The sequence below is a fragment of the Ursus arctos genome, unplaced genomic scaffold, assembly GCF_023065955.2.
Source record: "Ursus arctos isolate Adak ecotype North America unplaced genomic scaffold, UrsArc2.0 scaffold_24, whole genome shotgun sequence".
Classification (NCBI taxonomy): Eukaryota; Metazoa; Chordata; class Mammalia; order Carnivora; family Ursidae; genus Ursus; species Ursus arctos.
The window spans coordinates 22,004,218-22,018,512 of NW_026622919.1; the positions used below are offsets into that span (position 1 = coordinate 22,004,218).

The 14,295-nt window shown below is 47.9% G+C and overlaps 1 protein-coding gene and 1 non-coding gene across 2 annotated transcripts; both read left to right on the top strand.

Annotated features, from left to right (window-relative positions):
* The first annotated feature begins 36 nt into the window (after window positions 1-36).
* On the top strand, window positions 37-4,217 carry SPMAP1 (sperm microtubule associated protein 1). Its single transcript, XM_026512996.4, has 3 exons — window positions 37-1,319; window positions 2,977-3,076; window positions 3,933-4,217. The coding sequence occupies exons 1-3, from the start codon at window positions 1,113-1,115 to the stop codon at window positions 4,088-4,090; spliced, it is 465 nt and encodes a 154-aa protein (XP_026368781.1). The 5' UTR covers window positions 37-1,112; the 3' UTR covers window positions 4,091-4,217.
* Window positions 4,218-4,881: 664 nt separating this feature from the next.
* On the top strand, window positions 4,882-4,953 carry TRNAC-GCA (transfer RNA cysteine (anticodon GCA)). The gene has a single exon. It is a non-coding gene; the product is annotated as a tRNA-Cys (tRNA).
* The last annotated feature ends 9,342 nt before the right edge of the window (window positions 4,954-14,295 follow it).

Genomic DNA, 14,295 nt, shown 5'->3' on the forward strand with positions numbered 1-14,295 from the left:
TTGGTAAAATGAAATTGCTCAGTGCAGTACTTGGGCTTTATGATTCTACAGAAACTTTCAGATTTTCCCATTTGTGTTTGGAGTCCCTCAAGTAATTTGCAGATAGTGGATCCTGGTCGATGATAGTTACCCCATGTAACTGCAGTGCACTGAATTTGAGATAAGATAGCATGAACGTCCGATGGTGGACACGTGGCGTTCACAGAGCGGTGTGAGGAAGGACCAGGTGCGTGTGTACATATGCACACTTGCAGTTATGGGTTTTCTTTGAGTAAACCAGCACATAAAGGGCTATCTTTGTGAAACCTAACACATGATTGCTGTGTGAATTTGCTCTTGTGGAAGGTAATGAAGTTACTAAAAGTATCTGCATGGTTTCTGCTATCAAAATGTTTGGACAGGATAGCTGTATAATGTACCTGCCCAACCCTAGTTCATGAATAAAGGGGATTAATTAACCAACACAGTGGGCGTAAACCTTGGCAAATTCTGCTTGAAAGCATTGGACATTGTGTTTTTCTTTCTAAACCATGAAAATTGATTTATGTGACATTCGGGGCCTGAGGAAAAAAAGGAGCATTCTGCGGGTTTGGGTCAACAGTCTGGCCTAAAGATGTTGAATAGGGTTTTAAGATAGGTGTTCTTTGTAAGGCTGAAGATTAAGAGTATGTGTGACACTAGCACATACTTGATAAGATGACTTAACAATTACGGAAAATGAGAGTGGGAAGTAGATGGTATCTGAACTCATTGAGCCATTCTGGGTACAAGCTTTTCAACGGAACCGAGTTTGGGAACTGTATGCAGTAAGGTGGGGGAGGAGGAGGAGGCTGGGTCCGACTGCGTTCACACCGCCTAAGTTCGGTAACACCCCTTCCAATCTCCAGTTCCTCTTGCATGGTCTTCTCTTAGTCACCCTTCACCTCGGGGCCTTGCGAGCAACTTAACCCCACAGCCCTAAGAGCCTGCCCTGCTGGAGGGGACTATACGGTTTGTGTCACAGCAGTCTTGTGACACCGCACCACGTAACAATGCGACTAATGCGCAGGGGAGCCCCTACCTAGGGCCCTCCACTCCCGCCAGAAAGGCCCTTGGAGGCTGCAGTGGCTGGGATGTCGCGCTTCTGCGAGTGTCCTCTGCGGCTGGAGAAGGGCTTCATCTTGGACGGTGTGGGGGTGAGCACCGTGGCCCGCACCTACGAGCGCCTGCGGCCCAAGCTCTGGTCGGCGATTCCGCCCTACAACGCGCAGCAGGACTACCACGCCCGCCGCTACTTCCAGAGCCACGTGGTTCCGCCCATTCTGCGCAAAACCGAGCAGGTTGTTACAAGAGCGCCCCGGACGAGCTCACCGGCCCCGCAGAGCTTAACCCTGATGGCGGGGCCCCGACTTCCCAAATCCGGGCCTCTTACCACGAGGGAGGGCTCCCCACTCCCACCCCCTCGGCTTCCTCCATGAAAGCCGGGGACTGGCACAGGCAGGGGACAGGGATTGAGCTCACTGAGCTCCCGGGATCACTCCCCGCCCTGATTTTGAGAACGATCTCATTGTGGGTTTCTAACAGCCTTAGGGAACAGGGCTTCACGCCCGCCCCTGCCAATCCAATCGGTTTCATTGTCCTTTTTGACGTCACGGACCACCCTCTGGGGTGATCGCGCGCCGCAGATTCTCTCAAAGCGCGAAAATTCTTGTGACGTCAGCGAACGAGACAAAGCAACGCCTTGACCCGCCGGACGGGGCGCCCTCCCTTGGTGATGTCACAATTACAGAAGGGCTCGCTCCAGGGGACTTTCTGTGAGCAGGTGGGAAGGAAACTTCCCGAACTTCTGCGGCCCTGGCTGCTCCCCCGGCCTTTTCGCTCGTGGGTGCCGCCTCTCCTCCGCGGAGTCCTACCCGGGATCGAAGATCCTGAGGCAGTTTGCTGATGGCTGCAACTGTTTCCAACACTTCTGCCTCCAGTATTTGTGTACATGTGTCACAGCGGTATGGGGAGGGGATTGTTGGGGTTAATGGGGGTTATTCTGCGAACAGATCTTGGGGTGTGTGTGTGTGTGTTTGGGTGTGTGCCTGGGTGTGCACTGCATGTGTATGGACACATCTCTATGTCCCGTGCTGGCGTATGTACGGGTTCTCTACTTGCCTAACTTTTACGACCGAAGGAACCAGAGACTGGGAGGAAAAAAGAGAAAAACTTGAGTGTTTAACAGCTTGAAAATAATATGGTGTGCACGCTTTTGAAACTTACTATATTCCATTTTGTAAGGGTTTAATCCCAACCGTTTGTAGTAGGTATTGTTTTCATTTACATAAAGATAACGGGTTTTTCTGTTTTGTTTTAAGTAAACTCTACCACCAACACACGGCTTGAGCTCAGGACCCCAAAATCAAGAGCGGCATGCTCTGCGGACTGAGTCAGCCGGGCGCCCCATGATATTGTTTATTTTTAAAGTAAATTAGGGGCGCCCGGGTGGCTCAGTCGGTGAAGCGGCTGCCTTCAGGTTCTGATCCCACCTGGGGCTCCCTGCTCAGCGGGAGTCTGCTTCTCCCTCGCCCCCCCCATTCTTTCTCTCTCTCTCAAATAAATTAAATCTTTAAAAAAAAATTAAAGAACCTTTACTATGCCAGGCCCTTTACTTGAATTATCTCACTTAAATCTTACAGCAAACCTCCTTTCACTGATGAGGACATTGAGGTCCAGAAAAGCCGTGTCGTTGGCTCAGGGTCACACAGCTTGTTCGTACTAGGCAGAGCTGGGATTGTAACTGGCGTGTCGGTAGCAGACACTGAGCCTTTAATGCCTTGCCCCTCCCTGAGAGACGATAGGTCAATAGGTATATTTATATTTAATCTGTCTGGCCTGGTGGCCCCAGGCTGGGACCTTGTCTCTCTCCCCCTGCAACAAGCCCAAAGGGAGTTTCGTTGGCGCCCCTCTCAGCACCGTGGCTGACAGTCTCTGTGTTTTCTCCCTCACTCTCAGGATCACGGCGGCACAGGAAGAGACGGCTGGATAGTGGATTATTTCCACATCTTTGGGGAAGGACAGAGGTACCTGAACAGGAGAAACTGGGCAGGCGCAGGCAAGTGCCACCTGGCTTTCCAGCCTCGGCGTGGACCCCCCTGGAAGAGTGGTATGCGTTCCAGTTCAGAGAGAGAAATCGGGCCACAGAGAGCCCTAGTTTGGGGGAGCGGGGGAGAGGCCTTGGGACTGCGTCCCCAGCTTTTCTTCTCAGACGTGAGCCGATGGTGTCGCGTGCTCCTTCTATTTGGTGACAAAGCAGCTGCTATAGGTCGGTGGTTTTCACCCTCACACTCCCCCTGCGCTCCAGCTGGGCAAACTGAAGTGGACGGAGGGGAAGTGACTGGCCAAGGAGGGCTTAGCTGGGATTGGAATTCCGCTCTTTCCAACTCAAAAGTCCATGTATGTTCGACTCCCTGCTCCCTGAACAGGCTGTGTCCTGCTCCTTTTCCAGGCCCAATTGAGCAACAGGAAAGGAAGGGTTGAGAGAGGTTTTTCTGACAGTGTGAACCCTCCTCCTTTGGCCACACTCTAGTCACATGACCTTTGGCACCATTTGCCCAAATTGAGCTCATCCATTTTCTCCACGTGGGTCTGAAGCAAGGGTGAAATGTTTTCAGTCTTCCTGGGAGCAAGGCAAGTTCAGCCAAGCCCAGAAGCTTCTGGCCCCTCCTGTCTTAACACATAGCATTCACGCTCCTCCTGTGTGCTACTCCTGGTATGCGGTTTGGTTTCTGGAAAGCTATCTGTCTCCTTGACTTCATCAGCCCTCAGCTTTTCATCAAGAGGCTCGAGACGTTTGAGGATGGAGGGTTCAGCTGGGACATGGGGAGCACATTCTATACCAGCCCCATGGGAGCAGGGGAAAAGCAAGAGGGGGCTGAATGGGGGCTCAGACCTCTCTCTCCGCCCCCAAGGGCATTCCCTCCAGCAGGTGACCGGGCATGATCACTACAATGCTGAACTGAAAACGATCAAGGGATTCAATGGTCGGTTTGGCTATCGCCGGAACACCCCATCCCTCCGCCAGCGCCCGTCTGTCTTTGGAGAGGTCACCCAATTCCCTCTCTTCTAACAGCATCTCTTCCCTTCCCACGCCTGGACCTGAATAGAAGACATGTTTAGATGAACTCTTAATGCTATTTTTAAATAAACAATGATGTTATTTGTGCCTCCGAGTGTGCTGTTTCTTTGCTGAGGTTGGGGGGGCAGTTTCTCCACCCTCAGCTTCTCTAGCCTTCGGAGAGCAGGTGGGAGGAGAGAGGGCGTCCTCAGGCCTGCTCCCTTACGCCCCATGCCCACGAGTGCCAGGCTGGAAAGGAGGTGGCCGTTCTCCCCTGCCCATGGCAGGAGAAGGAACAATGGCACTGAGCGCCTCAGCCTCCACAGAGCTCTGCCCCAGGCTAGAGGCTGGCTACCGTTTGCCCCTCGAGAACGGAGCAGGTGGCCTGTCCAAACAGCTTGTGCTTGGTTTCCTGATTTTCCTGAGACTCATCCCACCCAAAATAACAGACATCGTCCTTCTCCTTTCCACCCTCAGTCCATCGAGAGTCAGGGCGTGAGCAAGGACATATCTGGGTTGCTTATTAGCTTCTGGATTCTGACATAGTAATTCTGACACCGTGCCTGTGGCTGTTTTCTCCACTAGTGCTCTGTCAATTTCCTTTTCAGCTAGTTTCCAGGATGTCATTTTTCAAGTGTCCCCACCCAGTTTATTGGTGGCCAAGAGAAAAGCCAAAGCAGATGATGGATACAAAAGAAGGTGGGGCTTGTGAACACAAAGCTCGCCAGAGCCCCAGTGTGGGTGGAACCTGATTGGTACTGAGTCACCTTAAGTGGACAAGGAAGAGGAGGCTACCAGGCCGTGGGGGTATAGCTCAGGGGTAGAGCATTTGACTGCAGATCAAGAGGTCCCCGGTTCAAATCCGGGTGCCCCCTTCCGTGTCCCTTTTTTACTTCCATTAAATGGAAGCAAGGAAATGCACTGTACCTCTTAACTCCCAGCCAGAGTTACTAGAGAGGACAAGGAACCCTCAACTCATTCTTGTACCGAAACACCCCTAGTTTCCCCGACATTCCAAGTGACACTTAGCTGAGACCCCTGGAGGACCCCTTGGGCTTCAATTAAGTCAAAGTACCTAAGGAAATTCTAAATCTAAAATTAATTGTGGGAGGGGTGCCTGGATGGCTCAGTCGGTCAAGCATCTGCCTTCGGCTCAGGTCATGATCCCGGAGTCCTGGGATCGAGTCCCACCTTAGGCTCCCTTCTTAGCCGGGAGTCTGCTTTTCCCTCTCCTTCTGTCCCTCCTCCCCGCTTGTGCTCTCTCAGATAAATAAATGAAACTCCTTAATAAAAAAAACAGAAATTAGGTGTGAGAGCTACACAAATTTAGCAATCTGATGTGTGAGAGTACAGATAAAGAGGTATTTTTGAGAGCTTAGTATAGTAAACGCAAGGCAGTTGTGAACGAGAACTTGAAACAGGGCCCCTGTCCTCAGGGACTGCTGTGTCTGCTGGAAGTTGACATATTCACACCCAGGGGTCAGGGGGAGACGACTGTTCGTAGCTTAAGGAAGAGATACCTTTTAAAAATACCTACCCACCTTTTCTAGACTAACTTGCTAACTGAAGCTTTCCTACAATTTGAAGGGACAAGTCTCCTTGGTCTGAAGAGTTTATTATTAACACATTTCTGACACTGTGCAATTAAAATTCCCTTTCTTGAAGGCTAGGGGCACTTTCCTCTTAGTAGGTTTTTTTTTTGTGTTTTTTTTAAGGTTTTTTTAAAAAATTATTTTTAAAGATTTTATTTATTTGAGAGAGAGAACTCGAGCAGGGGCGGGGACAGAGGGAGAAGCAGACTCTCCGCCGAGCAGGGAGCGCAATGTGGGGCTCAGTCCCAGGACCCCAGGATCATGACCAGAGCCGAAGGCGGGTGCTTAACCAACTGAGCCACCCAGGCGTCCCTCGTCTTAGTAGTTTTTTGTGCCAGTCAGAGTTCTTGGAATGGAACAGATATCCACTCTGGCCACGTAAAGCAGGAGAGGAAGCACGGTGGGGACTCACAGAGCCGATGGAAGGTTGGAGAGCCTAACTCACAAAGCCGTTAACTATGAAGGACGGCAGAGGAAGGAAATCCAGCTCAGGTCTCATCTCAGGCGCCACCAGCTCAGGGCACTTGTCGTTACGTGGGGCCGCACCTGCCTCTCCAGCACAATTCCCCCGCTTTCACACCGCCAGGTGGAAGCATCCGATTGGCTGAGTCGTGGTCTGACGCCAGTGCAGTTTTCCGCCAGCAAAGGGAGGGTTGCCTCACCGCGTTTGACAACGTGAGGTACTCCCCCAGAACTGGAGGGGTGTTTGGGTGCAAAAATTTCCAATTCTAGCTGTCGAGGATTTGCCCTCTCCCACCCCTTGACTTTCCATTTGCTAAAATTCATCAGATCAAGACGTTGTCTCCAATCAGTTATGTCCACGTGGTCATGAGCATATAACTACTAATTAATATTGAGTCTATATATACTACGGTAGCGTTGGTGTCTTGAAAACTTTTTTTCTCTTGAAGGTCATGATCTCATTTTTTTCACTTGTACGTTTTTCTTTCTGTTCAATCCTTCCACAGCCTCACAGTACAATTATTTCCCTGGTCCAAACCTTCCCAATTAATTTTTTCAAGGCAATCTTCCCGACACCCTCCCTGCTTCTGCTTCAGGCAGGCTCTTGAGACCTGTCACCCACCTGGTGCCTTGGGAATTCGCTTTCCCCGTCCTCCGTGTGGGATTCTCGGTTTCCTGGGCAACATCTTCCTTTCTCTTAGTTTCCTCCTTTATATGGTGGAGAATAACTCTGAGCTGCTTCCCGAGAAAAAAATATAGGCCAGGTAAGATGCTTGAGTTCTGGCAGCTCCGAATATCTATTTTGTCTGAACACCTGAGAGGTAGTTCGAGAACATCATTTTTGCTGATAATTTTGTTTTCGGAAGCTTGAAAATCATGGTCTTCTAGTTTCTCTTGGTAAGCTTGACGTCATTCTTATTCCCGTATGTGACCTGTTTCTCTCTGTCAAATCTTCAGTTCTTTGTTCTTGATATTCTGTTTTTTCCATGATCTGCTCGGTGATCTCTTCCAATCTAGAGATTCACATCCTTCCTTAAGTGTATTGTGTCTGGTAATTTCTTCTCCATCATTTGCTCACGTGAGGACTTATCTTTTCCCTCCTCCTGTTCATTTGTCTTTTTGTTGTACTTTTGAGATTTCTTCAGGCTGTATTTCTACTCTTGAGGTGGCTTTTGGATTTCAGCTTCCTCATGTGCCCCAATGGCTTTTTTTTGTCATTACACCCTGTTCTAGTGGATACCCTTTTTATGGATACCATTTTCTTCTCTTGTTTCTTTAAGATTGTGGTTGTTTCTGAAGTGTTCTTCTCCAAGTGTTGCCTTTTCCCCCTCCTTTTTGCTGCTGTTTCCTTTGGTTTTGGACTCTGGTGTTGAGGGCATTCACCAAATAACTGGCCCTCCAATAGGTTAAAGGTCATTGGGAGCTCTGTTCTTGGGTAGGGCTTGTTGACTGGTGAATTTCCCTGTGGGTTTTCCAACAGTGAGCCAGCCTTTTCATTTGGGAACTTCCAAATGTCTATGTCTGTGAGTCACCATCTTCCCTGAATCCTTGGGCCATTTAGTTTCTCCATAGAAAAATCCTGGGATCTCCTGTCTGGGATATCTCCTTGATGCGGGCATCTTGGGAGCAGGACAAGGAGGAGGAAAGGGTTTGGTGACCCCACTTTTCAACATGTAGGCTTTTGTTTAATCCCCACTGCTCTTCTGAAAGCCCTTGGCCACCACTTGGAAGTGGAGGGGCCTCACAGATCCAGTTTCTCCAACAAATCTTTCACCTATGGGACTGGAGATAGAAATTAAGAATCTTAACTGCTACGTATACAGACTTTCACCAAAATTCCCTATTTGCTTCCCACTCCTCAGTCCTTCCTGATGATGCCAAATTTTCTTCTCAGGAAGGCCACTTCCCCAGAGTTCCTCACGCATTAATCAGTTCTCTTCTGTGTCCCTCCACAGCTCTCACTGTTGGCACCACCATTCCACTTTCTACGAATTTGACTACTCTAGGTACTTCATGTAAGTGGAATCTTTCAATATTTGGTTTTTGTGTCTGGCTTATTTTACTTAGCATAAAGTTTTCCAAGTTCCCCGGTGGGGAAGCATGTCAGAATTTCCTTCTTTGTTAAGGCCGAATAATGTTCCATTGTATAGATATATCCCATTTTGTTTATTCATCCACTAATGGACCCTTGGGTTGCTTCCACCTTTTGGCTATTGTGAATAATGCTGCTAGGAGTACAGATACACAAAGAGCTGTTTGTGTCTCTACTTTCTTTTCTTTGTGTGTGTGTGTTTCTCCTTTAAATTTTTTGGAGTATATACCCAGAACTGGAATTGTTGGATCATATGGTAATGCTATGTTTAATTTTTTGAGGGCTGCCATATACCTGGAGAGATTTTTTTTTAAAGATTTATTTATTTATTTTGGGGGGAGGGGCAAGGGGAGAGGGAGAGAAATCCTCAAGCAGACACTGAGGCAGGGAGCCTGACAGGAGGCTCGATCCCAGGACCCTGGACATCATGACCTGAGGCGAAATACCCGGAGAGATTTTTCAACTGTTGATGCCTAGTGAGACCTAGGCCTTCAGATTTGTTTCTGTCCCGGGGGGCATTAATGTGCGCCCAAGATTGCGAACCACTGTCTCAGCTAACCCTCGCGTTTCAGCTCCCACTGCTGTGCTGAAGTCAACCCCACCCTTCCTTTCCATCTTTGAAACCTGTTTGGCATGGTTCTTCTGTTCCCTCTCCAATTTTCTCTTTGTCTTTTAACAGTCATACGTATTAAGAGTTTGGCCAGGGAGTGGAGATCAATACATAATGGTCCATAGAGACTTGTGCCTCTATGAGAAGTATTTATATAGGAATTTTCAAATGTGTATACATGTGGCCTATCTCTTGGGTTGAAATTTCTTAGCAGCGAGCACTTTGGCATGTTTGCTCTCTCTTTGCAGTGGCCAGGAAAGAATTTTCTTGCATTCTTGTATTCATTCACTCATTTGTCCACAGTAGCCAAAGTACAGAATGCCTGTTACGTGCCAGACGCATACCAGGTGCTCTATATAGGACGGCGGTTGTCTGCGGGGCCTGGGTGGCTCAGTAGGTTAAGTTAAGCATCTGACTCTTGATTTCCGCTCAGGTCATGATCTCAGGGTCTTGAGATCAAGCCCGGCTCCATGCTCAGTGGGGGGTCTGCTGGAGATTCTCTCCCTCTGTCCCTCCCTAGTACTTTCTCTCTCTCAAATAATAAATACATAAATAAAAAAAAAAAGTGGCAGTTGTGAGCGACACAGTACCCATAATTTGACCAATGCACACATTTGGTCAAATGAAAGCTTTTCAGTTTCTTGCCCTTTTTTATGGTGTCTCTGATTGGACAGACACATGCCCAGACAATATTTGAAGTTGCTTTCAACACGCCTCGCCACCTCCACCTTCTCACCCTGGTAATTAAAAGGCCACATTTTATAGTATCGTGACAGTGAACACAAGGTGGCCTTGTTACAGCAGGAGTAGACCCTTTCGTCACACAGCAGATAACTACAGCTAAGACTCCGATTTCAGTGACATCGCGAAGTGTGTGCTATTTCAGGCTCTTTAGAATACAGGAAACGCACTTCTTAGTAACCAGGGAACCAGCCAGATGCTCCGGGCTAATGGCCCAGATGCAGAAAATGCAGATCAGGGAATCTGAGACTCGCATAACTCCCTCTGTAACTCCCTCATTGTCTCCTAAGCGTTTTGACGTTTTGACAGCACGACCCCCTCTTCCTGGTTGTATGTGGCCTGGAGTCGAGTTGTGAGTATGGAGGCCTGTGACACCAAGCTACCCATGTTTGTATGGATAGGCTTCCCCTTTTTAAATGACCTTGCCCTGTCCAATACTTAAATGATTGTCTCAAAACAATTCAAGAAGGATCACGGACAAGCTGTTAAAGGAAAACTTAGGAAAATAGCTTTCCGTCTTGAGGGTTGGCAAAGGTTTCTCAGTGAGCCACCAGGAGATTCTCTCCATGATCAAACCTCGGACGGGCTCTTCTGAGCTCTTTTTCAACTAGCCCCCGACTTTAGGACTTCTGAGTCCTTGTCTGCCTTGCCCAGTTTTGTTTCCTTCAGCGAAGACAGCAGAAGAGACGGTTTATTGTACATGTGTTACATTCGGCCACAAATGAAAACAATTAGTCCTTAAAGTCACAGGTCCAGGGCAAAGGACCAAAAGGGGCCGTTCTGGTTGCAATCTTAGTTGATGTGCGGTGGACGCCAGCACAAAAGGGATTGTTCTGGTAGGAGCAAGGTGGGTCTCTCAAAGGTGGTGGCGATCTGATGGTGATGGATGTCCTATAGCCATTGGCTCACGCTCTAGAAAGTGGGCATGCAGCCTAACCATTGGTACCAGGGTCCCGACCTCTGACTGTCCTTATTTCTGCTCCTGTGGCCCCATGGGTGCTCAAGTTAGCAGCTAACTGGATCTCTGCCTCATCTTCTCTTACACATTGGCGCCTTTGCTTCTTCCTCCACTTGGCTCTCATGGCGCAGAGGTTTCCAAGATGGTGCTAAGGCCAAGGGCTGCCTTGCCCAATTTTCGCAAGAATCTTGCTAAGTCGGTTTAGCCGGGGTCCGAATCCCCCATTCTCCATATCTGATCACCCTCAGTATCTGATCCCGTTTCTCATCCCCCACAGTCCTGTAGGCGAAGTCTGATCATCCTGGCCCGCCGTCAGCCACTATCCTGTAAAGTCAGCTTAGCCAGAAATCCCCCCTTGCCCCTGATGTTTCCTCTGAGTAATTTTCCATTCCCCCCTCCCCCTCTGCCCTGCTGCTTGGCTATACACTGCCGTGCTGTTCTCAGAGTTGAGGTCCCTCTCTCTCCCCCTTTACAAGGCCCCATTGGTACTTCCTGCAATAGTCCCCCCTTAAATAAAGTCTTCCTTGCCCTTGTTCTTTAACTAGTGTTGTGTGTAGTTTTTTCTTTATCAAGAGGATACAAAAAGCATAAAAGAAAATACTAATGAATGAGACTTCACCGTGTGTGCTTGTCAAAAGACCCTGTTGAGAACAGGCAAGCCACAGCCTGGGAGAAATGATTTGCAAAATACGGATCTGACCTAGAACTGGTGTCCAGAATATAAAGAACTCTTGCAACTCAAAAGTGAAAGGACTGTAAAGAAGCCAATTAAGACACGGAGTAAAAGCCCTGGGCTCAGAGGTGGTGGAGCGGCCCTTCCCAGTCTCCCCCACAGTGGGCTCTGTGGCCTGGCGTCCCTGCCACCACGGATCACATGCCGAGGCCCGTGAGGGTTCCCCGCAGAGGTTGCCACGAGTCCACAAGCCCCCCTCCAGCAGCTTGCGCGCCGCCAGGGCTCCACTTCCAGGAACGGGTCCTGCGCGAGTGTGGGCGATCCTGGGGGAGCCATCCCCCCACCACACGGGTCTCCCCAAGGCGCACCCGGGGCACTGGGGCGCAGGCTTCTTTCGCAGGAAGTCCACTCTCCTGACCACGGCCACCGTGTTGGAATGGTAGGTCCACCCTCCTGGGGGGCCAGCGTGGGAGACGGGAGCAGGTGGAAGCAGCCTCTGACCACAAGCTCGCCCACAGCAGGGAATCTCCCCAGGCCTCCAGCGACTTGGCTCAGGAAGCCACGAGGAAGTAGCCTGGTGGCCAGCCGGGCAAAGCCAACAGCGGGCTCCAGTGCTGAGCGGCCACCCCCAGGCTGCAGGAGGCGCTGGGCTCATCAGAGACCCTCCCCTCCCACAGACTCCAGGCTGCAGCAAGCAGAAGAATATGCGTTCTTTTATATCAAGACAGCAAAACACCGAAAAGGAAGTTGAGAGAAACCTCCTCCTTTACTATCCAAGCCATTCACGAGCCTTCCTGACACCCTGTAAGGGGCAGCCTTGCACCACGTGGAAAATAAACTCCAAGCAGCCAATAGGAAAGAAAGAAAGAAAGAAAGAAAGAAAGAAAGAAAGAAAGAAAGAAAGAAAGAAAGAAAGAAAGAAAGAAAGAAAAAGAAAGAAAGAAAGAAAGAAAGAAAGAAAGAAAGAAAAGAAAAGAAAAGAAAAGAAAAGAAAAGAAAGAGAAGAAAGAAAGAAAGAGAGAAAGGGAGAAAGAAAGAAAGAAGAAAATGGAGTAAAGATGTGAGGAGACATTTTATAAAGGAAGAAATACAAATGGTGGATAAACCCATTAAAAGTATTTGACATCATTAGTCATCAAAGAAATGCAAATTGAAATCACATTGTTACACCACACACACATCAGAATGACTAAAATTATAAAGGCTGCCAACACCAGACACCAACTCTTAATTGGTGGGAATGTAAAACGGTATACCATTTTGGGAAAAGATCTGGCAGTTTGTACAAAACTAAACTAGACTGACCTGCCACCCAGCAATTCCATTCCTAGGATTTTACTCAGGTCAATGAAAACACATGCTTACAAAAAGACGTATATAGAAATGTTCATAAAGACTTAATTCATAATAGGCAACACCAGAAACAGACTAGGGCCCACCAATAGGAAAATGAGTTTTTAGATCTGTGGTCTATTCATACAGTGAAATACTACTCATCCATAACAAGGAATGTATTACTGATACAAGATGAATGAACGTCAAAAACATTATGCTGATAAAAATCTTATAGAAAAGAGTGTAGCGGCGCCTGGGTGGCATAGTCAGTTGAACATCTGCCCTTGGCTGAGGTCATGATCGCAGGGATGCTTCTCCCTCTGCCTACCTCTCCCCCTGCTTGTGCTCGCTCTCTTTTTTATCGAATAAATAAACAAAATCTTTTAAAAAAAGAAAGAAGAGAGTGTATGGGTATTATTCCAGTTATATGAGATTCTAGAACAGGCAAAAGTGATCTGTGGCCAAAAAAAAAAAAAAAAAAAAAATCACAAGAGTGGTTGCCTCTGGGGTGGGGTTGGGACAGAGATTATCCACAAAGGGGAATGAGGTAATTTTATGGGAATGATGGTAATGTTCCATTTCTTTTTTTAAAGACTTTATTTATTTATTTATTTATTTATTTATTTATTTGACACAGATTGAGAGAGAGAGAGAGCACGAGCAGGGGGAGCATTAGAGGGAAAGGGAGAAGCAGGCTCCCCGCTGAGCAAGCATCGGGCTTCATGCAGGTCTCCATCCCAGGACCCTGGGATCATGACCTGAGCTGAAGGCAGATGCTTAACCGACTGAGCCACCCAGGCGCCCCTGTAATGTTCCGTTTCTTGATGGGGGTTTGGATTACACTGGTGTATGCATGTGTCAGAATTAGTAAATGGACACTTAAGATTTACACATTTCATTTTATGTAACTAACATAAAATTAAAAACACTATAAACTAGTATGAACTCTAGTTAATGATGTGCTTGCTGAGGGGCGCCTGGGTGGCTCAGTTGGTTAAGCATCTGACTTGATTTTGGCTCAGGTCCTGATACCAGGGTCCTGAGACCAAGCCCCGCCTTGGACTCTGTGCTGAGAATGGAGCCTGCTTAAGATTCTCTCTCCCTCTCCCTCTGCCCCTTCCCCACCATTTGTGTGTGTGTGTGTGTGTGTGTGTGTGTGTGTGTGTATGGGTGCACACGCGCACAGGGGCAACAAGCAATGCTTGTGCCCCAGAATCTGTGCCAGGCATAAGGGACACAAAGGTGAACCCCAGTCTCTAGATTTATGGAACTCATATGAATATAGACAAGTACACAGGGAATTTATAAAACAGTGATAAGTGCTATCATATAATTTTCCAAATTAATCTAAAAATTTGATATGTCCTTCAATAAAACCACAAACAGGACTATTTCTGGAACGGACACGCTGACTTTAAAGTTTACTTGGAAAAATAAAAGTGTAAGAAGAGCCAGGAAATTCTAGAAAAAGAAGAGTAGTGAGGGAGAAGTAGGCTTACCAGTCATTAAAAGAAAGTTACAACAATAAGGACAGTTTGGTAACAGCATATGAATAGAGGGACTAATGAAATGGAATAGAGAATCCAGAAACAAGCTCAGATACAAATGGGAATACACTACATAATAAAGGGATATTTCCCGCCAGTGGGGGAAATATAAGATTATTCTGTGAAGTGTTGAGGCAAATGTGTAGCCAACTGGAAAGACAATACACAAAAATAATTCCAAATGGATCAAAGACTCAAATACAAACA